General features: G+C 39.6%; 1 protein-coding gene across 2 annotated transcripts in view; it reads left to right on the top strand.

The window, feature by feature from the left end:
* The window catches only part of STK32B (serine/threonine kinase 32B), a 408749-nt gene that overhangs the window by 343247 nt on the left and 43192 nt on the right, over positions 1 to 22310 (top strand). For both annotated transcript variants that reach the window (XM_032333810.1, XM_032333812.1), the window contains one exon: positions 2571 to 2660. In XM_032333810.1, coding sequence (XP_032189701.1) covers positions 2571 to 2660 — 90 coding nt within the window. The remainder of the gene's footprint in view (positions 1 to 2570; positions 2661 to 22310) is intronic.

Below are 22310 nucleotides of genomic sequence, written 5' to 3'. Positions count from 1 at the left end.
GAAGATGTCATGATACATGGCTAAATGCAAAAGTAACTTCTGGAACGACCCATAGAGGATGATCTCATTATTGGAAGGACAAACCGCATGCCAACACATGTAGGCATAAGTAAGGAGAAAAACGACAGAGAACCAAGTTACTTAGTCATGTTATGAATGGGGGTGGGGGAACCATCAAGGTTTGAAAGGAGTGACCCAAATACACATTTGTAGTCTTCGACTTATTAGAATCAGCTGGCATTACTTTGATAATGCAAAAACTAATTTTTTTTTAAAGACAGTGAGAAATGAAGGAAAACCGAATAAAAGCCATATTGGAGGGTTTCAGGGTCCTCTCAGTACGGTGGGAGCATACAGGTGTGGGTGTAGAGGTGACTGAGACCCTCCCTTGCCTCGTAGTCAACAGCAGGACTGAGGATTTGTTAGTATTAGAAGTGGGGACTGGGAGGGTGTCAGGGGCAGACTGGCTCTGGCTGGAGACGATGGGATCTGGGCCACACCTTGGCAGGTTAACAGTGCTAGGAACTGTTCTCTAGGAACACTAGATAACACTTCACAAGAAGCTTCACAAGAAGCTACTTCTTGTATGCCAGTAGCTCTAACCATTTTAGGTATATAAATTCTTGGTTCCTCCCAAACGCTATCTCAGGTCGGTACTTTGTTAACCTCACCCCCACTTTACAGATGAAGAAAATAAGTTACTTGCCCAAGAGCAGACAGCTAATACCAACAACGCTGAGACCCAAACCACGTCAGTGTGGCTCAGAGTCTCTGTCCCCAATTGCTATGCCACACAGCCTCTTGGGGTAGGGCTGTGTATGGATGCTAGTTCTGGCTCTGGAGGCTGCAGTAGGTGTGTCTGCTCTAGGGATGCTCCCTGGGTGGGCACACTCTTCATCTAGCCAGAAAGTTTGCCAGCAAGGGTCTGGCTAGATGACTTAGGCTTCACCCACAAGCACCCTAAAGGGATCACAGATCATCACTAACTGAGTACCTCACTACTGCCTCCCACCCAGGGGCTCTGGACAGAGTGCCTCCAGAAGCTTGCCCACATGTCAATGCTGGCAGCCAAGCCTGAGATTTGGATTTATGTGAAACTGCTGGTGCTTTTGCTGTCCACTGTGGCTAGTCCTATCAGGCGTGCCTCTCCCGTGGGCCTCACTGTACCTGCTCTAGCAGGTGTCTGTCCATCTCATGGAGGTGCCCTCCAGGCCCTCCCAATGTCAGTTTTGGGTATGTAACCCATCTGTGTATTTAAGTCCCAACCTCTCAAACACAGCTTTCAGATGTGAAAATCCAACCATTTCCCCATGATGTGAGGACAAAGAGGGAAAGTGATTGTATTTATAACTAGTTTTCAAGGGTCTCAGGGTTGGCTTCTTTTAAGTACCAAGTTCCCCAGAAGGCTAGTTAGTACCAACTGTCAGGATGTTCCTTCCTCCCTCCCTTCCACCCATCTTCTTTCCCTGCTTCTCTTTATCTCTTGTCTCCTTCCTTCTCTGTCCCTCTTACTTCCTTCTCAGGTTTCTTGAACACTTATGTGCAGGGGCACCTAGGCTATCCATGTCCCATCTGTTGCCATTACTTTAAGCTGGATGGAAGGTGGTCTCAATCCCCAGTCCCCTGCTCCCAGGATGTACAGAACTAAGACCCCCTCCCCACTAACTATAGCAGGAAAACAGTGGAACAAGAGTGTCCTCTGGCCATGAAAATTTCCTCTCCATTCTTCTTCCTCCAACCGTAGCCACTCAGCTTCCTCAGCAAGGGAGTATGGACTCACCCCTCTCATCTCTCTACCATGAGCTTTTCCTCTCTGAGCCACTGCCTCCAAAATTTAATCCATAAAATTTTTTACCATGCCCTCAGTATTTTTGTCCACTTATAAGTAATATGCATGTGCCATCAGAAAATTCACTTTATAAAACCTTGCACATAACATAGACTTTTTTAGCGTAGGTGTGTTTGTGTATATATATTCAAGTTCTACTCTCTTTGCAAATTTCAGTTATCCAATATAATGCTGTCAACTGTGTCTCCATGTTAAATTCTCAAACCTCATTCAGTTTGTACCTTGACCAAACTCTCCTTGTTCCTCCCACCCCTCAGCCTGTGGCAAGCACTTTCCTAATCTCTGCTTTTATGAGTTTTTTTTTTTTTTTTTAAAGATTCCATATATAAGTGATACATGCAGTATCTACATTTCTCCATCTGGCTTATTTCACTTAGCATGATATTCTCGAGGTCCATCCATGTTGTCAAAAGGTGGCAGGAGGTCCTTCTCTCTCGTGGCTGAATAAAATTCCATTGTATATACAGACCACATCTTCTTTATTCATTCATCTACTGATGGACACTTATGTTGTCCTAGGTTTGTCCTAAGTTTGGCTACTATGAATGATGCTGCCAAAACTAGACATTTTCAAAGTATTAGATAAAATACTTTTATAAGTAGAGGTTCTCCAATGTTCTTCTTGTACCTACCATAGAGCCCACAGCTTTAAATCAACAAAGGAGCTAGCCCAGCTGCCTGCAGCTCTTGCTAACTGGGATTTCTGTTTCTCTATCTCTAGGACATGTTCACATCACAGACTTCAACATAGCGACGATCGTGAAAGGAGCAGAAAAGGCTTCCTCCATGGCCGGGACCAAGCCCTACATGGGTGAGTGTTCCAGGCCCCTTTGAGGAGTCAGAGACCCAGTGCCTGACTTCAGCATTCCAGTCCTTCCCCACACCAGTACCTGGCTGTCCCTAGTACGTGCTGGGCTCTCTCACACTTTATCCTTGTTGTCCTGTCTGCCAGAAAGACCTTCTCCTCCTCCTCCCATGATTTCCAGAGAACTCCTACACAGCCAGAAGTCCTTGCTTCAGGCTTGGGGGAAAACACACAAAAACAGACAAAAAAAACTGTATTTTCTTTTTTAATAATGTCCAGTAGTGCAGCCAGAATATAACTTTGTTACTGGTCATTTGGGGTCTATATTCCTAGGAACACAGTGTCTTTCTAATGTGTATTTTCAAGTTGGATTTTCTTTAGAACCTTTGATGGAAATATCATTTTTTTCCTACTTTCTTTTTTTTCTTTTTAAAAAATCTTTATTTTTTTTAGTATTTATTTATTCTAATTTAATTTTACTTTTTCAGTGTTTCAAGATTCATTGTTTATGCACCACACCCAGTGCTTCATGCAATATGGGAAGGATCATTTTTAGAAGCATTCCATTCCTGTACTTTGGTTTTCTCTAAGGACAACTATTATCTGAATGTGGAGTCTTTACAAATTTTCAGTATTTGTTATTTTCAAATCTTTTGCATCTCTTCCTTTATCTTTTTAAAATATTTCCCATTTTTCTCTTCCTTCTTTTAAAGATTACCTGTTGTGTTTATTTGCTTTGTATGCTTTCTAGTGAAATATTTATTACTAAAATAATTTCCCCTCTAATTTTTTCCCTGAGTTTTCTTGCCTGATTTTTTAGTTTCTCAATTCCACTTTGTTCTTTTCTTTCATGTCTTATATAGTTTTCTTAATGTCTATATTAATTATTGATTACTGTATAAAAAAGCAAGTCAAAAACTATTGGCTTATGCCATGTTCACAGATGGGGAGAATTGACATTGTTCAAATGTCTGTACTACCCAAAACAATCCACAGATTCAGTGCAATCCCTATCAAAATACCAGTAACATTTTTCACAGCAAAAGAAATAATTCTAAAGTTTGCATAGAATCACAAAAGACTCCTGAATAACCAAAGCAATCTTGGAAAAGAAGAAGAAAACTGGAAATACCACATTTCCAGATTTCAAGATTTAATTCAAAGCTTGAGTGATCAAAAGCATATGGGATGGCACAAAAACAGACACATAGATCAGTGGGAAAGAATAGAGAACCTGAAAATAAACCCATGCATATATGGTCAATTCATCTATGACAAAGAAGGCAAGAATATGTAATGGGAAAATGTTAGTCTCATTAACAAATGGTGCTGGGAAATCTGTATAGCCACATATAGCAAAAGAATGAAAAGGCACCACTTTCTTACAGCATACACAAAAATAAACTCAAAACGTATTAAGACCCTAAATGTGCGACCTAAAAACCACAGAAACCCTGAAAGAGAGCACAAGCAGAGAGATGCTGTAGCAACGTTTTTTCTAGATCTGTCTCCTCTGGCAAGGGAAACAAAGGCTAAATTAAACTACCGGAAATACATCAAAATAAAAAGCTGCTGCACAGTGAAGAAAACAATGAACAAAACAAAAGGACAATCTACTGAATGGAAGACATTTGCAAGTGACGTATCCAATAAAGCATTTTAGTATCGGGGGCACCTGGGTGGCTTAGTTAGTTCAGTAACTGCCTTAGGCTCAGGTCATAATCCTGGAGTCCTGGGATTGAGTCCCACATCGGACTCCCTGCTCTGCAAAGAATCTGCTTCTCCCTCTTACCCTGCCCCTTCTCATGCTCTCTCTCTCTTTTAAGTATATTAAATTCTTTAAAAAAAAAAAGCATTTCACAGCACTCACCAAAGCACATACCCTCCCCAATGTCCATAATCCCACCCCCTTCTCCCAAACCCCCTCCCCCCAGCAACCCTCAGTTTGTTTTGTGAGATTAAAAGTCGCTTATGGTTTGTCGGGGTGTGGTGCAAAAATAATGAATACTGTTATGCTGGAAATAAAAAAAAATTAATTAAAAAAATAAAATTAAATTAAATTAAAAAAAAGCATTAATATCCAAAATATTAAAGAACTTATATAACTCAACACCAAAATAACAACACCAATAATAATAATAATACAATTTAAAAATGGGCAGAGGATCTAAATAGATGTTTCTCCAAAGAAGACATACAGATGGCCAACAGGTACATGAAAAGACTCTCAACATCACTCATCATCAGGGAAATGCAAATCAAAACCGCAGTGAGATATTACCTTATACCTGAGAATGGGCAGTATCAAAAAGACAAGAAACAATAGGTGTTGGTGAGGATCCAGAAAAAAAGGAGCACTCATGCACTGTTGGTGGGAATGCACCCTGATGCGGCCACTGTGGAAAACAGTATGGAGATTCCTCAAAAAATTGAAAATAGAAATCCCCTATGACCTAGAAACTCCAATACTGGGTATTTACTCAAAGAAAATGAAAACAGTTATTTGAAATGCATTATGTATGCATCCCTACATGTATTGCAACATCATTTACAATAGCCAAGATACAGAAGCAACCTAAGTGTCCATCGATAGAGGAAGGGATAAAGAGGGTGTAGTGTACATATATACAGTGGAGTATCAGTCATAAAAAAGAATGAGATCTTGACATTTGCAACAACATGGATAAACCTAGAGGATATTCTTTTAAGTGAAATAAGTCATCCAGAAAAAGACAAATACCATATGATTTCACTCATATGTGGATTCTAAAAAAAAAAACAAAAAACAAAAAACATGAGGCAGAAACCGATCCATAATACAGAGAACAAACCAATGGTTACCAGAGGAGGGGGGCAGGGGAATGGGAAAAATGGGGGAGGGGAGTGGGAGGTACACACTTCCAGTTAGGGAGTAAGTGAATCACAGGATGAAAGGCACTGGCATAGTCAGTGGTACTGTAATAGTGTGTGGACAGAAGGCAGCTACAGTTGTGAGCAAAGCATAAAATACAGTGTTGTAGAATCACTGTTTTGCACATTTGAAACTAATGTAACATTGTATGTTAACTATCCGTCAATAAAAAATTAAAAAAGGAAGTTAAAAAATAAGTTTGGGGAAAGTAAATGAACACTTTTTAAATTTTAAATATAATTAGCCAACATATAGTACATCATTCATTTTTGATGTAGTGTTCAATGATTCATTTGTTGTGTAAATGAACACTGTTTAACAAAACACTTAGTAGCTTAGAACAGCAATAATGTGCTATTTCTCACAATCTACCATTTGACTGAGTGGTTCCCCTGCTGGTTTAGGCTGGGCTCATTCATAGCCCTGGTGGGTCTGCTGGGGGCTGGGCTCAGTGAGGACAGCTGAGTCTTTCTCTACATGGTCTTTCATCATCAAATGGACTGCAGTGAGCTTGCATGGAAGGAGAAGCTGATTGGGTTAAAGAAGGAGAGGCCCATTCCCACATGCTTATCAGGCTTCTGCTTGCTTCACATTTCCTGATGTCCAGTTGGCCAAAGCAAGTCACATGACCAAGACCAGAGACCATGCGGGAGGGGACTGTGGGGACTGTGGGAGGAAAATGGATACCAGAAGGCCCCATTCGTCCAGAAACCATTCATGAAACAAGTCACCACACTGTCTTTCAAACTTTTGAAATTGTAGGTTACAATTTTTCCCTGAAAAAAATTTTTTTTTTGGTGGATGGGGGCACATCTTTCTGATTAATCATCATTGTAAAGTTTGTTATTCTGCCCCTTATTTTCCTTCCTCTTATGATAACTTTACATGGAATTTGGCTTTGATAATCTAATGTTCCTTTCTTTTTTTTTTTTTTTTTTTTTTTTTTAATGGGAAATTAGTTTTCCTGAACTTTTGGAAGGTGATATTGCTCAGGGTAGTTTTTCTAACTGAACATCTTCTGTTGGTTTCATGAAGCATCAAAATTCAAGGCCGCTTGTTACCTGGGAATTCCTGGTTCATTCTACTTGCTTACTTTTAGCTGGAGCTTCTTTTTCTTTTGTTCATAGGGTTCTCATCCCACTCAGTTTTGGTTCTACTTCCAATAGTTTCTCCTTGGGCTCCTTCTAGAAGGGAGCTCCGGCTGGAGGATGACAGAGATTTGGGGTTCCAGACTGACCTCCTGCAGAACTTACCAAGGACCCCTTTGCCTCACCTGCCACTGGACTGGGCAAGCTGCTCCAGGCTTTAGCTGCTGTTCCCCAACTGGCCATCTGGATCCCCCCGTAAATGCCTACTGGCTGTCTTGCAGCTCTCTGTTCTGTGGTCCATCATATGTTGCCTTGTTTCTTCCCTGTGTTCCCTTCTCTGCAGAAGTCACTCCCATGGCAGTCTTGTCACTGTTGCCGGTTTGTGCCCATCCCCTTACATTTTGGGGCTTGTGGGAGAACGATTTAGTTTTGTTGTTGGTGTTCCTCATGGGTTTTGGCTTAGGTATTCATCTGCTCTATCAGTTTATGTGTGTTGATCTGCCGAGATTCAAAAACCATGTCCTCACCTCCCAGAATTCACTGCGTGTGTCATTCATCTCTTATTTCCTAAATCAATTTTAAAAATGAAGTTTGGCCACAAGTCATAGTAAAAATAGTACTTAGTATTTGCTATGTGCCCAGCTTTATCTAATGCTCACAAATACAAAGCAGGCACAATTATTTATTCCCACTTTAGAGCTGAGGAAACAGACTGAGGGGTCATGAGGGACCCACCCAGGAAGATTTTGGTGACGAGAGCCAGACCCAGGTCAGCATGGACATCGGAAGATATGCTTGCAGTCTGTACTCTTCAGACAGTCCTCTTGGGATGCTGAATATTTACACCAATAGGGCTTTCACTCTTGAAGGTCTTCTGGAAATCTCTTTCCAGATGATTCCAGAGCTGAAGCCAGTCCATCCAAGGAGACACTGACTTGACAAATGGGTGGGAGAATGGGTTGAAAGGGGTGTTAAGGCTGCTGCCCAGGCTTCTGGTGGAGGTATGTGGGGAGCACAGCAGGGGCCTCAGGTGTGTGGGGTTCCAGCAGTCCCAGGTTTGAATCTGAGGCATCCCTGGGAGGTGCTGTCCAGGCTTCTGGAATGATGTGGACAGCATCTGTGGACTGGGGAGTTACCAGCACTGAGATGCAGCAAAGCCAACACGGGCAGGATCCCCCAGGGAGGATGCAGGAGAGAAGAGCACCAAGCACCTGGCGGCCCAGGGAACACTGTCCCAGAGAAGCAGACAGAATGGAAGGAGCCATCTTTTCCAGAAGGGGCAGTGAGGAGAGGAGAATGGCATGGAGAGAAGAAGCTCCCCTTTGGAGCCACCTCCATAATCCTATAAAGTTAGTTCTGACATCCTTTAGGAACAGCCTAAAGCTGTTCGATCCATCTCCGGGAATACAGAGCCCAGACCACTGGAGAAGTGAGCCCAGACCACTGGAGTAGTATTGTACCAACCCTTTCTTTTCTGCCCCTGCTCCACCACCAGGCATGGCACACTCTCCCAGCACCTCCTCTGAGACTCCCCCTGGCCCTTCCCCATTCTCATTCCCTGACTTCCCACTGCTGTCCTGGCTCTCAGCCTCTGGAAAAGAAGACCAGTGGTGACAACAGCTGACCACTCTGTCTCCATAGTGGCCCCACCACCAAGAGAGAGAAGAAAACCAACATATACTGTGACTCTGCTGTGTGTCTGTCATTGCCTGTAATCCTCAGAAGACCCATAGGCAGCTTCCCCTTCTCTCCAGTTTATCAATGAGGAAGCTGAGGCCTGGGGAGGTTCATTACCTGCCCAGAGTTATGCAGTAGGCAAGTGAGAGAGCCAGAATCTGAAGCCATGTCTACATGGGTCCAAAGCCCATGCTTTTGCCACTATACCAAGCTGCCTCTTGACACTGAGTTCCTGTGCCAGAAAGCCATATTTCTCTGACAAGAAAAAAGTTTGTTGTCCCAGGTGTGTGTAGGATTTGGGGCTCCTGGTGTCCTTCTGTTTAGAGGAGCCTTAGTCCTGAATTAATAAACAGGTGCACAGGATAGATATTTCTGGGATTTAGCGGGCACCAAATATTTTTTTCAGACACCATAGGGGTTGACAGGTCCAGGCGGTGGGAGTTTGTTGGGGAAGACAGGATGAAGTAGGGCTCTTTTAGTAAATTCAAGCCCTACAGCTCCCAGGGCTATAAACTCCTGAGGACAAGTGGCAGGTTTGTCGATTTTTTCCACTTGTACTGTTCAGTTCAAAGGCCCAATTACAAGCTCCCAGAGTGTTCCAAACACAGATTCAGAGAACAGGCTGATGAGTAAGCTCCCAGAGGTTGCTCATGAAGGATGATCCGGGAAGAAACATTTGCATAAAACTGAATTTTCATTAATTAAAAGAGCAGATGGAATTCACAGTCAGAGAAAAAAGAAATCTCTCTGCAATGTGCCAGATTAGAAGTCAGAAATGTACCAGCAGACACCGGGGCTTCAGAGTTTATGCATCGGCAGTGGAATAAAGAGCTGAGCAATCACTCAGCAAATATTTATGGAATGTTTAGGAGATAAACGGAGTGAGGGCTGGGGGGCTCAGAGGAGACTGATGCTCTCTGGGGCCTGGGGGCTCACCATCTAGTGGGGCAGACAGATGCATAGGCACAGGTGTAAACAGGACACTATCAAGACAGATTCCTGGAGAAGGTAGCCATCTGAGTTAGACTCTGAGGGCGTGCTCAGAGTTTGCCTGCTGGGTAAGGATGAAGAGACACAATTTTGGTCAGAGACATCAGCCCGGGTGGAGGTACAAGAGGGGGCAACAGCACGGTGTGTTGGAGGACAGCTGCAGCTCCACTTCTTGTATGACTTATAGACCAAGATGGCATGGGGAGGGAGCAAAGAGACAGACCAAAGTATGGGGGTCTTGAATCCATGATAATAGCCTGAGGAGCCAGCCAAAAGCCAGGAGGGGGTCCAGGCGAAGTGTCGCCTTTAGCGTGGGGCAGTTTGGGTGTCTTTTCTCTTAGTGGCTGCCTGGACTTGGGTGCATCTCAACAAGATGAACACTCAGAAGTGTTGGCTGCCAAACCATGTGCCCTGACAGTTTTCTCATCTGAGTAATGGGATTAATGATGATGTAATCTGCCTTAGTCAGTTGTCTGTGAGGATTTCATGGTGTGGCTATCACATAATATAATATAGTATATCTTGTCTGGCTATATATATAGCCATATATATATTATACATATGTATAATATATATTATATATATATATAAATATAACATAATGTCTGGCAAATGGTGAATGCATTGGTCTGGGAGTCAATAGTGTTGTTATTGTTGCCACAGTTGTGATTTAGATGGTTGATTATTTGGTATCTGCTTAGCATTGGGAATCCAGGGCCTGGATTGGGAATGCCCTTGCCTTACGGTGCTCACAGTCCAGCAGGGAAAACAGACCCTAAACAGCTGGTGCATTATAGGAGCTGGGTTGGCTGAAGGATGCTGGGTGCACTAGAGGATCACAGAGCTGGTGCCTTGCCTGCATTCACTGAACATTAGTTCCCTCCCCCAGGTTGCTGCAGTGAGCAGACGAATGGTTGCTGAGCCATGATAATGATGCTAGTTGATCGCTTCTCGGCCTTTTGGCTAAGATCAAGTACATAATGTTGCTAGTATGGTCCTTGTTGAAATGATCAAGGTTAGTGACATTTGCTGCCCCCTGTGCCAGAGAAAGTAAGAGAGCCAGTGTTCAGACCCAGGCCAGTGAGGCTGCAGTGCCCAGTATCTTTCCTGAGAACCTGTCCATTCATTCATTCACCCATCCATCCACCCGTCCACCTGTCCATCCGTCCATCCTTCCATCTTCACAAATCTATTGAGTACCTCCTACATTCCAGGCAGTGTTCTGTGGCCCCCAAATACATCTGTGAGCAAACAGTTAGTTCTCCTGCACTCATTAGGTTGGCTATGTATAAGGTAGATAATCACCTTAAAAATCACAAAACTGATAAATATATATTTGGAGATGTTTATTTTTGAGTGACAATTTAGCTGCAGTAAAGTGCACTGTTTGGGGGCACAGTTCTATGAATTTGGACAAACACAGACGGTCATTTAAGCACCACCACAGTGAAAGTACAGAACAGTTCCATCACCCCCAAAGTTTCCTCACCCCAGTCCCCGGCAGCCAGTGATCAGTTCAGACCATTCCAGAGAGTCATAAAAATGGAGTCATATGGTCTACAGCCTTTTGAATCTGGAGTTTATTTTCTTCTTCTTTTTTTTTTTTTTCCTTAAAGATACTTATTTCTTTAGAGACAGCAAAGGAGAAAAAGAGAGCGCACACAAGCAGGGGAGCAGAAGAGGGAGAAAGAGAAGAAGACTCTTCACTGAGCAGGGAGCCCAATGTGGGGCTCAATCCTAGCACCTTGGGATCATGACCTGAGCTGAAGGCAGACGCTTAGTGACTGAGCCACCCAGGCACCCTAGCAAATCTGAGTTTTTTCACTTTGAATGATGCATTTGAGATTTATTCATTTTGTGTGTTTCAGTAGCTTTCCCTCTTTTTTAAATTGTGTTATATTAGTGACCATAAAATACATCATTAATTTTTGATGCAGTGTTTCAAGATTCATTGTTTATGCACCACACCCAGTGCTCCATGCAATACATACCCTCCTTAATACCCACCACCAGGCTCATGCATCCCCCCACCCCCTCCCCTCCAAAACCCTCAGTTTGTTTCTCGGAGTCCACAGTCTCTCATGATTCATCTCCCCCTTCAATTTCCCCCAATTCACTTTTCCTTTCCTTCTCCTAATGTCCTCCATGTTATTGCATATGCTCCACAAGTAAGACCATATGATAATTGACTCTCTTCTTGACTAATTTCACTCAGCATAAATCTCCTCCAGTCTCATCCATGTTGATACAAAAGTTGGGTGTTCATCCTTTCTGTTGGAGATGTAATATTCCCTTGTATATATGGACCATATCTTCTTTATCCGTTTGTCTGTTGAAGGGTATCTCAGCTCTTTCCACAGCTGGCTATCAGTAGCTTTCCCTTTTGATGGATTGGCAAGTAGAAATCTATTGGATGAATAAACACAATGAGTTTATCCATTCACCAGTTGAGGGACACTTATTTCCAGTTGTACGTAATTATGAATGAGACTGCTATAAGCATTTGCTTTCAGGTTTTTATGTGAACTTAAGTTTCCAATTCTCTAGAATAATTACCTAGAAGTGGGATTGCCCGGTCATATGGTAAGCGTATGTTGAACTTCCTGAGAAATGGAGAAACTGTTACCCAGGATGGCTGGACCATTTTATATCCCCACAAGCAATGTATGAAGGCTCTGGCTTCTCTACACCCTCACCAGCACAGGGGATATTGCCCCACGGTCATTGCTTTTCTTATCAGCCCTTCTAATATGCAGGGAGTAGTTTTATTTCACAAGTCCCTAATGACTAAAGGTGTGCTACATATTTTCATTTGCTTATTTGCCATCCATTTATCTTCTTTATGAAGTATCTATCCAAATCGTTCCCATTAATGATTTTTATTAATTCAGCCTTGGGAATTTTTTATATATCCTGGATATAAGTCCTTCATCTGATAGATGTTTTGCAAAAAATTTTGGCCCATCAGTGGCTTGTTTTTCTTTTGCCATAATAGAATCTTTTTAGAAAAAGAAGTTTTAAATTTGGATGAAGTCCGGTTTTTTAAGAGATTTTATTTATTTTTTATTATTTTAATTTTAGTTTTTCATTGTTCCAAGATTCATTGTTTATGCACCACACCCAGTGCTCCAGGCAATACGTGCCCTCCTTAGTACCCACCACCAGGAGATTTTATTTCTTGATCATGTATTTGGTTTCGTATCTAAACATCTTTTCCTCACATGAGTTTACAAAGAATTTTTTTCTTTGTTTTCTTGTAAAAGTTTTATACTTTTGGATTTCACATTTAAAGCTGCATACATTTTTAATTTAGTTTTTAGTATGGTGTGAGGTGAAGATGGAGCTTTATTTATTTGCATACAGCTATCCGATTGTTCCAGAAACCTTTGTTGAAAACACTGTTCTTTCCCTACTGCATTGCCTTTGCAACCTTGTCAAAACTCAATTGACTGTAAATGTGTGAGTCTATTTCTGGATTCTTTTTTGGATCCATTGGTCTATTTCTTGAGGCTCTATCTGGTTTCATACTTTTCCTGTACCTTTGCAATAATACTTGAAATCAGTCTTCCAATTCTCTTTTTCTTTTCAAAATTATTTTGGCTATTCTAGATCCTTTCCCTTTTCATTGAAACTTGAGAATCTGCTTGTTAATTTCTACAAAAAAAGATAACTCTGATGAATTTTTGTTAGGATTGCACTGAATCTGTGATGAGTTTAGATAGAAAAGGCCCCCTGAACAATATGGATTCTTCCAGTCACAGAATATTTCTCCATGTATTTACGGCACCTTGGATTCTCTCATCAGCATTATATAGTTTTCAGATTTTGCACATATTTTGTTACATTTCCCTAAGTATCTTACAGATTTTTGGAGGCATGTGAATGGTATTTTTAAAAAATTAATTACAGTCTTCTTTTATCTGTTCCTCAGCAGATGGACATTTGGGCTGTTTCAATAATTTGGCTATTGTAGATAATGTTGGCTAATGCTGCTATAAACATCAGGGTACATATAAGATGTGAGATATATCTAGATATAGATATAGATGCATTTTGGAATATTATTCAGCCATCAAAAAGAATGAAATCTTGCCATCTACAATGGCATAGATATAGCCAGAAAGTATTATGCTGAGTGAAATAAGTTAGTCAGAAAAAGACAAATCCCATATAATCTCACTCATATGTGGAATTTAAAAAACCAAACAAATGAGCAAAGAGAATAAAAGAGGAAGAGAGGTAAACCAAGAGAGAAACTCAACTATAGAGAACAAACTGATAGTTACCAGAGGGGAGGTAGATGGAGGATGGGGGAAATTGGTGATGGGGATTAAGGAGTCCACTTGTGAAGAGCACCCGACGTTGCATGGAAGTGTTGAATCACTACATTGTACACCTGAAACCAACATTTCACTGTATGTTAACTAACTGGAATTTAAATAAAATTTTAAAAAATTTACTTACCAACCATTAATTGCTGATCTATAGAGATACAATAGATTTTTGTATGTTGACCATGTGTCCTATAATTTTGCTGAACTCACTTATCAGTCCCTAGTTTTGGTAGTAAATTCTTTGGGCTTTTTATGTAGATAATCATGTCTGAAAATCAAGGTGATTTTATTTCCTCTTTCCAATCAACATTTTTTTTGTTTGTTTGTTTGTTTTTTGTTGTTTTGTTTTTTTGCCTTGTTGCTCTAGCTAGAACACTTAATACACTTGGCCTTGATCCTGATCTTAGTGAGAAAGCATTTTGTTTTTTGTTTTTTTTTTTACCTTTAAGTATGATGTTAGCTGTAAGTTTTTTGTACTTAGTTACTCTTTATCAGATTGAAGAAGTTTCCATTTTTTCCAATTTTCTGAGGGATTTTTTAAAAATCATAAATGCATGTTGAATTTTGTGAAATATCTCTTCTCAGCCTATTGAGAAAATCATATAGTTTCTCTTCTATAATCTGTTGATTGATTTTGGAAGGTTGAACTTCCTTATATTTCCAGAATAAATCCTACTTGATCATAATGTATTTTCCTATTTAAATGATGCTGGACTCAATTTTCTAATACCTCATTTACAATATCTACCTCCAGGTTAATGAGGAATGTTTTAGTTTTCTTTTTCTTGTAACATCTTTGTGTAATTTTTGATACTAGAGTAATACTGGCATTATGAGTTGGGAAATATTCCCTTCTCTTCTTTCTGGAAAAATTCATGTAGAGTTGGTATTATTTCTAGCATCTGTTTGGTAGAATTGGCTAGTGAAGATATTTGGACCTGGAGTTCTTAACAGGAAACTGCTTAAATTATGAATCTGATTTCTTTACTAGACATGGGTCTATTCTGTTTATCTATTTCTCATTAAGACAGAAGAAGTAAATAAATATTAGGTAGGATTTGGTCATTTATGTCTTTCAAGAAATTTCTGTGTTTTGTGTAAACTTACAAATGTTTGGGTTTATGGTTATTTGTAATATCCCCTTGTTTCGTTTTTTAATGAGTGTTGATTCTGCAGTGATGTCTCCTCTTCCAATCCTGAATGGTCATTTGTATTCCTTCTATGGTTTTCCTGATAATTTTGGCAGAGGTTTATCACTTTTGCTCACCTTTTTAAAGAATCAATTTTTAGTTTCCTTGATTTTCTGTTTTATGGATTCCTTCTCTGATTTTTATGACTTTCTTCGTTTGCTTTGGATTTAATTTGTTCTTATTCTAGTTTCTTAAGGTGGAAATACAAATTATTGATTTGAGTCTTGTCTTTCTCCAATATAAACGTTTAATGCTCTGTCAATTCTGTCCTAAGTCCAGCCTTAGCTATATTCCACAAACGCTGATATACTATGTTCTTCATTCTCATTCAGTTACAAACACCTTCCAACTTCCCTGTGACTCTGTCTTTCACCCATGGGTGATTTAGATGTCTACTTCATAATTTTCAACAATATTTGGGAATTTGCTATCCATCTTTCTGTTGTTGATGTTGTTTAATTCTGTGATGGTCAGAGAAATCCCTTATATGATTTCTTTTCTATTTTTTTTTAATTGGTCAAGTTTATTTTGTGGTCTAGATATGATCTATCTTGGTGAACATTCTATGTTTTTGTGCAGAGAATATGTATGTTCTTCATTAGTCGTGTTGCCTATAAATATCAGTTGGGCCTTAAATATTCTTACTGGTTTTCTGTCTACTCGTTATATAAGTTACTAAGAGAAGTGTGTTGAAATCCCCAACTGTAATTGTGAATTAGTCTATTTTTCTTTGCATTGCAGTTCTGTCTCATGTATTTTGATGTTCTGCTGTAAGGTGTGTACATTTTTAGGATTATTACATCTTCTTGGTAAATTGCTGCATGTATTATTATATAACATCTAAATCACCCATGGGTGAAAGACAGAGTCACAGGGTAGTTGGAAGGTGTTTGTAACTGAATGAGAATGAAGAACATAGTATATCAGCGTTTGTGGAATATAGCTAAGGCTGGACTTAGGACAGAATTGACAGAGCATTAAATGTTTATATTGGAGAAAGACAAGACTCAAATCAATAATTTGTATTTCCACCTTAAAAAACTAGAAATCTGAAATCTACTCTGTGTGATAGTAATATAGCCACTCCAGCTTTCTTTTGTTAATGTTTGCATGGTATTTCCAGTGGTGTGCTGGTAAATGTTTAACAACTATCTCTCTGGTGGTAAGAAGAAGAAGGAGAAGAAGAAGAAAAGAAGGAGGAAGAGGAGAAGAAGGGGACAGATTTGTAGATTTTGCTGATTTTTGTGATGTAAGTCCTCCTACCATGACTGACTTCAAGTAATCAGTGTGACATCAACAAACACAAAGGAGGGGAGAGATGAGCTAATAGTCTTTTCCAGCACACCCTGATGATGTCTTTTTCCATCCATTCATTTTTAACCTATATATTTAAATTTTAAGTACATGTCATGTAGGCAGTCTTTTTATCATCTAATAATCTCTGCCTTCCCATTGATATTTAGACCATTTATATTTAATATAATTATTGATATAGTTGGATTGCAGCTTGTCACCTCGCTTTTTCTTCTCTTTGGTCCATTTGTTCTTTGTTCATTTGCTGCTCTTCTACTTTATTTTGGATTACTTGATCATTAGGAATAATTCCACTTTAACTTCCCTACTGGGTTAGTATCTATACCTCTATTTAAAAAATATATAGTTTAGAGGTTGCCCTATATAAATAATATACAAATCAGAATCTACCTTGAAATCATACCACTTCATGTATAATGTAAGAATCTTAGAATAATATACTCCCCGTGCCTCCCCCCCATCTTTTGTTTTTTTGTGCTATAGATACATAATTAATTGATTTTATTTTTGCTTCAGTCAATTATATTTATAGTGGTTAATAGGAAAAAATGATTTTCTCTTTACCTTCCTTTTTCCCATTTCCAATATTTTTTATTTCTTTGTGCAGCTTCAGTTTCTGTAGTGTATCATATTCATTCTACCTGGAGGGCTTCCTTTAAAAATCCTTGTAGTGAAAGCCTAGTGGTAGTGAACTCCTTCATTCTTTTGTTTGTTGGAAAAAGTCTTCATTTGTGTGCATTTTAAAAAGAGATGTTAACAGAATTCTGGATCCACAAGTGTTTTGGGGTTTTTGTTTTGTTTTGTTTTGTTTTTTGTTTCTCTCTCTCTCTCTCTCTCTCTCTCAGCGCTCAAGTTTGTCACTCTATTGCTTATGGCAATATTTCTAACAAAAAATTTGCTATAATTTTTTGGTTTTAAATGTGATGTGCCTATGTGTGTTTTTTTAACCCTTTCGTTTTTTACCTGGTTGGTGTTCTCTGAGCTTCCTGGATATGTGTGGTTTGATGACGCACAACTTTTTTTGAAAATTCCTGGTCATTATCTGCAAGTATTTCATATTTCTCTCTCTCTCTCTCTCTCTCTCTCTCTCTCTCTCTCTCTCCTGTTCTTGAATTTCTGTTACATATGTTAGACCTTTCATGTTTTCTCATAACAACTGGATGCTCTTATTTTTTTCTACTTTTTTTCTTTTAGTGTTTCACTTTGAATAATTTTGTTTGATCTATCTTCAAGTTTACTTCCTCTTTCCTTGGCAGTTTTAAGTTATGTTGGTGAGCCTGTTGGGGGCATGCTTTATCTCTGGTATTGTATTTGGTTTATTTTTATTATTATTAACATTTCCATCCAATCTTTTATAGATTCCATCTTTCGGTTGAAATATCCATCTTTTAATGTGTACTGTCTACTTTTTCCACCAGAATCTTTAAAATGTTTTAAATTCCTTGTCTGTTAGTTCTAACATCTGGTTCATATTCAAATACGGTTTTTTTTATTGCTGTGTCTCTTCACATGGGAATTCTATTTGTTTGTTCTTGTTCCCCCCAACCCTTTTTGTCATGTGTCTCATAACTTCTGGTTAAAGACTAAACATTTTGTGTAGGACAGTGTTTATGCCTGGAAATTTGTGTGTCTCTCCCACTACTATACCTTTAGGGGTGTAGAAGAACTGAGCCAATCTAATCAGCAGCTGAGCTGTGTCTAGGTTGATAAGATTATCCTCAATGTACTTCCTCTTAAATTAGTGCTTCCTCAGTGTTCCTGTTCTATCTCCTGGGCCTGTGCCTTAAAGAGGGTCTCATTCCTATTCCTTCTGTTCCTTGGCAGGAGACTTCTCTTTCTTGTTCCTTGATACTTGGTCTGGTTGAGGTGGCTCAACCAGTCTTATGCGGGCTCTGTGTAATCAATCCATCATCTTGTCTTGGGGGTGGGTCTTGCTCACTGACCATGTGCCTCTCATAGCAATGGGAAACCATGAATTGTCTGAGCCCAGGATGATATTTTTTTTTGTCCCTTTCCCCTTGCCCCTCATACTCAGTGAGTATTCACCTGTGCCCTTGTAGTCACAGAATTGTCTGCCCTTTCTGCTTTAGCTCAAGGATTCTTTTCCATAGGGATATGGAGAGGTGGATCCAGGTAGGACTTTGTGCCCTCTTGAAGCAGTAACTGCTCTCTTCCCCAAATAGTTGCATCAAGACAAGCTTTCTACAGCCTCCTGCCTTCTTCTAATCCTTTCAGGAATTCACAGTGAGGTCAGCAGAGAAGAGCTGTGAGGAGAGGTGAATCCTCCTTGCAACTGGAAAACAGCAGTTCTATTCTCTCACTTAAGCCAACACACAACATTCAGCAATTCAGTAAGCATTTTAGCAAAGTTTCTTACCCTCTTCTGGGGCATCCCTGTCTTTTTTCCCATGCTCTTCCTAAGGTAAGCCAGTACTCACATCCCTCTCTCTTCTCAGAATAACTGTCTTTCCTTAGACTTCTGACTAATCAGGTTTGAGAAAAATTATGGTTTTTCTAATGATCTAAAAAAATGATGATCTAGATTTTTCTCATTGTTAGGCTGGGAGAGACACTCTTTCCAACTTCTACATTTTGAACAGAAGCAGAACTGTCCAAGGTCTTTGATATGATGGAAAAGAGAGATGAATTAAATTGGAGGGGTCAAAAGTAATTTTGCTGAGGAAGTAACTTTTCAGATAAGTTCCTAAAAAATGACAGATGTTGTTCAGTATAAAGGGATGTAAAAGTTTTGCAGAAAGAATTGCATTTGCCAAAGCCCTGAGGCAAAAAAGGAGCTTTGTCACATAGAAAGAACTAAGAGAAAGCTAGTGTGGCACAAGCAAAGCAGGCTAGGAGAATGAGTCTGCAGAGGTGTGTGGGGCCAGATCATGTACTACCTGAATGCCATGTCCAAGCTTCTGGTTTCCATGTATAGCAAGTTCAGTGGGAAGTTTTAAAGAGCATTAATTTCAGGGTGCCTGGCTGACTCAATGGGTTAAGAATCTGACTCTTGGCTTTGTCTCGGTCATGATCTCAGTGTTATGAGATTGAGGCCAAAATCAGGCTCCCTGCTCAGTGGGGAACCTGCTTGTGATTCTCTCTCCCTCTTCTTCTGCCCCTCCCCACCACTCTCTCTCTCTCTCCCTCTCTCAAATAAATGACAAAAATCATTAATTTTTTTGATAAACAGAGAATATGGAATACTTTAAGAGAGTGGCACTACATAAATGAACACTTCTATCAGCATAACATGCTAGTAGAGCCCCAATTTCACATACTGACAGTGTAAAATGCACTGAGTCTAAACCTGTGCTTCCAGTTAGAACATCATCCTAAAGGAAAACTTCTAAAAACTTTTTTTTTCTTTTTTCTAAATCTACTAGTTTAATCTGACATGTTTCACGTGAAGTCATTTTCTGGTCCTGGCACATCATTTATTTCTGCATCTCATCAGAGCTTCTGTTTTTACTTTTAGACCAATGACACTTCTCCTCTCCTCTTCTCATGTAGACTTGTGAAGTCTAATGGTCAACCCCTGAGCAACACCTCATATACTTTAATGAAACCAGTTTTCAGTTGCTATTAATGCTGCTAATATCCCAGAAAGGGAGAAGTTATCAGACTGACACAGCAGTTTCATTTTGTCTCAGTGTAATATGTAAGCGTGTGACACCTGAGTTCATCTGGCTAGCTACAGAGCCAAAGAAATATAAATTACTCCCAAGGGATCTAGACAGAAAACCAGGCATGCTGCTTATCTCTGTTTTCCACAGCTTTTCAGCATACTTTAATGCAAAGAATTATGATGGAGCTCTTGAATCATTTGGGGAATAGGTACAACATGTACCTCTTTGAGCTGGGCTCTCATTTGTGTGTGCATTTCATTGCTCATGCAATAATGAGTTGATATAATGGTAACTAACTCACATCTGTTGAGAACTTGCTATGTGTCTGTCCCTGTACTCAATGCATCACATACTTTATCTCACTACGCAGTAGGGAACATTATTATTCCACAGAATCTGACACTTGTACAGGGGTTAAGTGCTTGCCCAATGACAAATAGCCAGCAATGGTAGCCACTGAGATTTGAAATTAGGTCTCTGTGACCAACTTCTTTGCTGCTATAATGGATTGAGCATCTACTTCTAGATCAGCTTCATGCTAATCCCTGGGCCTCTGGGACTGATTTAGTCATATCCCTACCCACAAAGAGTTCACAGCCCAGTGAGGAAGGTGGAAATATATGCCATTAATTAAATTATAGCATGATCAGTGTTGCAAGGTAGGTACAGACCAGGGTTTGCTGAGAATCCAGAACATAGATTGATATACTTGGCCAGGAGAGGGGGCAAAGGGGGGAACAGAGGAATAGCATGAGATTCCATGAACATTCCACAGAGGGAATGAAATTTGGTTTGAGTCTTGAAGTATGAGTAGGAGTTCATGAGTATAAAAAATAGGGTACAGATTATCAGACAAGTTACAGATAATTAAAAGTAAAGAATATCCTACTTTTGAAGTTGGCATAATGAGCAATATAATAAAGGCAGTACCCAAGTATGAGGTTGGAGCTGGCCTTTAGGAATTCTTGTGCTAGGGCCTATGAACTTTATTCTATAGCAAATAGAAAAACTTGGAATGAATTTAAATTACAAGATTTGAACACTTGAGTAATAATAATACACCAACAACAAAATTAGATAGCATTTACTGGCACTTACTATGGGCTCAATAAATACATACACAATTTCATTTTTCTTCACAACATTATGTAGCAAATATTGCTATTCCTTTTTTCAGATGAGAAAAGCTGAGGTAGAAATAAGAGGTGGAGTAGCTTGCCCAAGGCCATTGTACCAATAAGCTGGGGAGCTGAGGTTCATTTGCAGGCCTGAAAAAATTCCTACTTTCACATCTTTAACCCCTCTGTTTCCTTGATTCTGCTGACTCAGATGGAGGTGGGATTAGAATGCTAGGCTGGATTAAGGTGGCATCTCAATGTGGTTTTGATTTGAATCTCCCTGATGGCTAACGATGTTGAACATTTTTTCATGTGTCTGTTAGCCATTCATTTATCTTCTTTGATCTATTCATGTCTTCTGCCCATTTTTTGACTTGATTATTTGTTCTTTTGGGTGTTGAGTTTGAGAAGTTCTTTACAGATCTTGGATACAAGCCTTTTGTCTCTAATGTCGTTTGCAAATATCTTCTCCCATTCTATGGGTTGCCTCTTTGTTTTGTTGACTGTTTCCTTTGCTGTGCAAGAGCTTTTTATCTTGATGTAGTCCCAAAAGTTCATTTTACTTTTGTTTCCTTTGCCTTTGGAGACATATCTTGAAAGAAGTTGCTGTGGCTGATATCGAAGAGGTTACTGCCTATGCTCTCCTCTAATTTTGGTGGATTCCTGTCTCACATTGAGGTCATTCATCCATTTTGAGTTTATCTTTGTGTATGATATAAGAGAATGGTCAAGTTTCATTCTTCTACATATAGCTGTCCAAGTTTCCCAGCACCATTTATTGAAGAGACTGTCTTTTTCCCATTAGGTATTTTTTTCTACTTTGTCTAAGATTAGTTAAACATAGAGTTGAGGGTCCATATCTGGGCTCTCTATTCTGTTCCATTGACCTATGTGTCTGTTTTTGTGTCAGTACCATGCTGTCTTGGTGATCACAGTTTTGTAATATAGCTTGAAATTAAACAATGAGATGCTGCCAACTTTGTTTTTCTTTTTCAACATTTCCTTGGTGATTTGGTGTCTTTTCTGGTTCCATACAAATTTTGTTTGTTCCAGCGCTCTGAAAAATTCTATTGGTATTTTGATCAGGATGGCAATGCAAGTACAGATTTGCTCTAGAGAGCATAGACATTTTAGCAAGGTTTATTCTTCAGTTCCATGAGCATGGAATGTTTTTCCATCTTTTTGTGTCTTCTTTGATTTCTTTCATAAATGTTCTGTAGTTTCTAGAGTATTGACAAGGCAAGAAACAACAAATGTTAGAGAAGATGTGGAGAAAGGGGAACCCTCTTACACTGTTGGTGGGAATGCAAGTTGATACAGCCACTTTGGAAAACAGTATGGAGGTTCCTCAAAAAATTAAAAATAGAGCTACCCTATGACCCAGCAATTGCACTACTTGGCATTTACC

The sequence above is a fragment of the Mustela erminea genome, chromosome 2 (assembly GCF_009829155.1).
Source record: "Mustela erminea isolate mMusErm1 chromosome 2, mMusErm1.Pri, whole genome shotgun sequence".
Classification (NCBI taxonomy): Eukaryota; Metazoa; Chordata; class Mammalia; order Carnivora; family Mustelidae; genus Mustela; species Mustela erminea.
The sequence above is the reverse complement of the archived record's forward strand: the minus strand, read 5'-3'. Positions and strand labels throughout refer to the sequence as shown.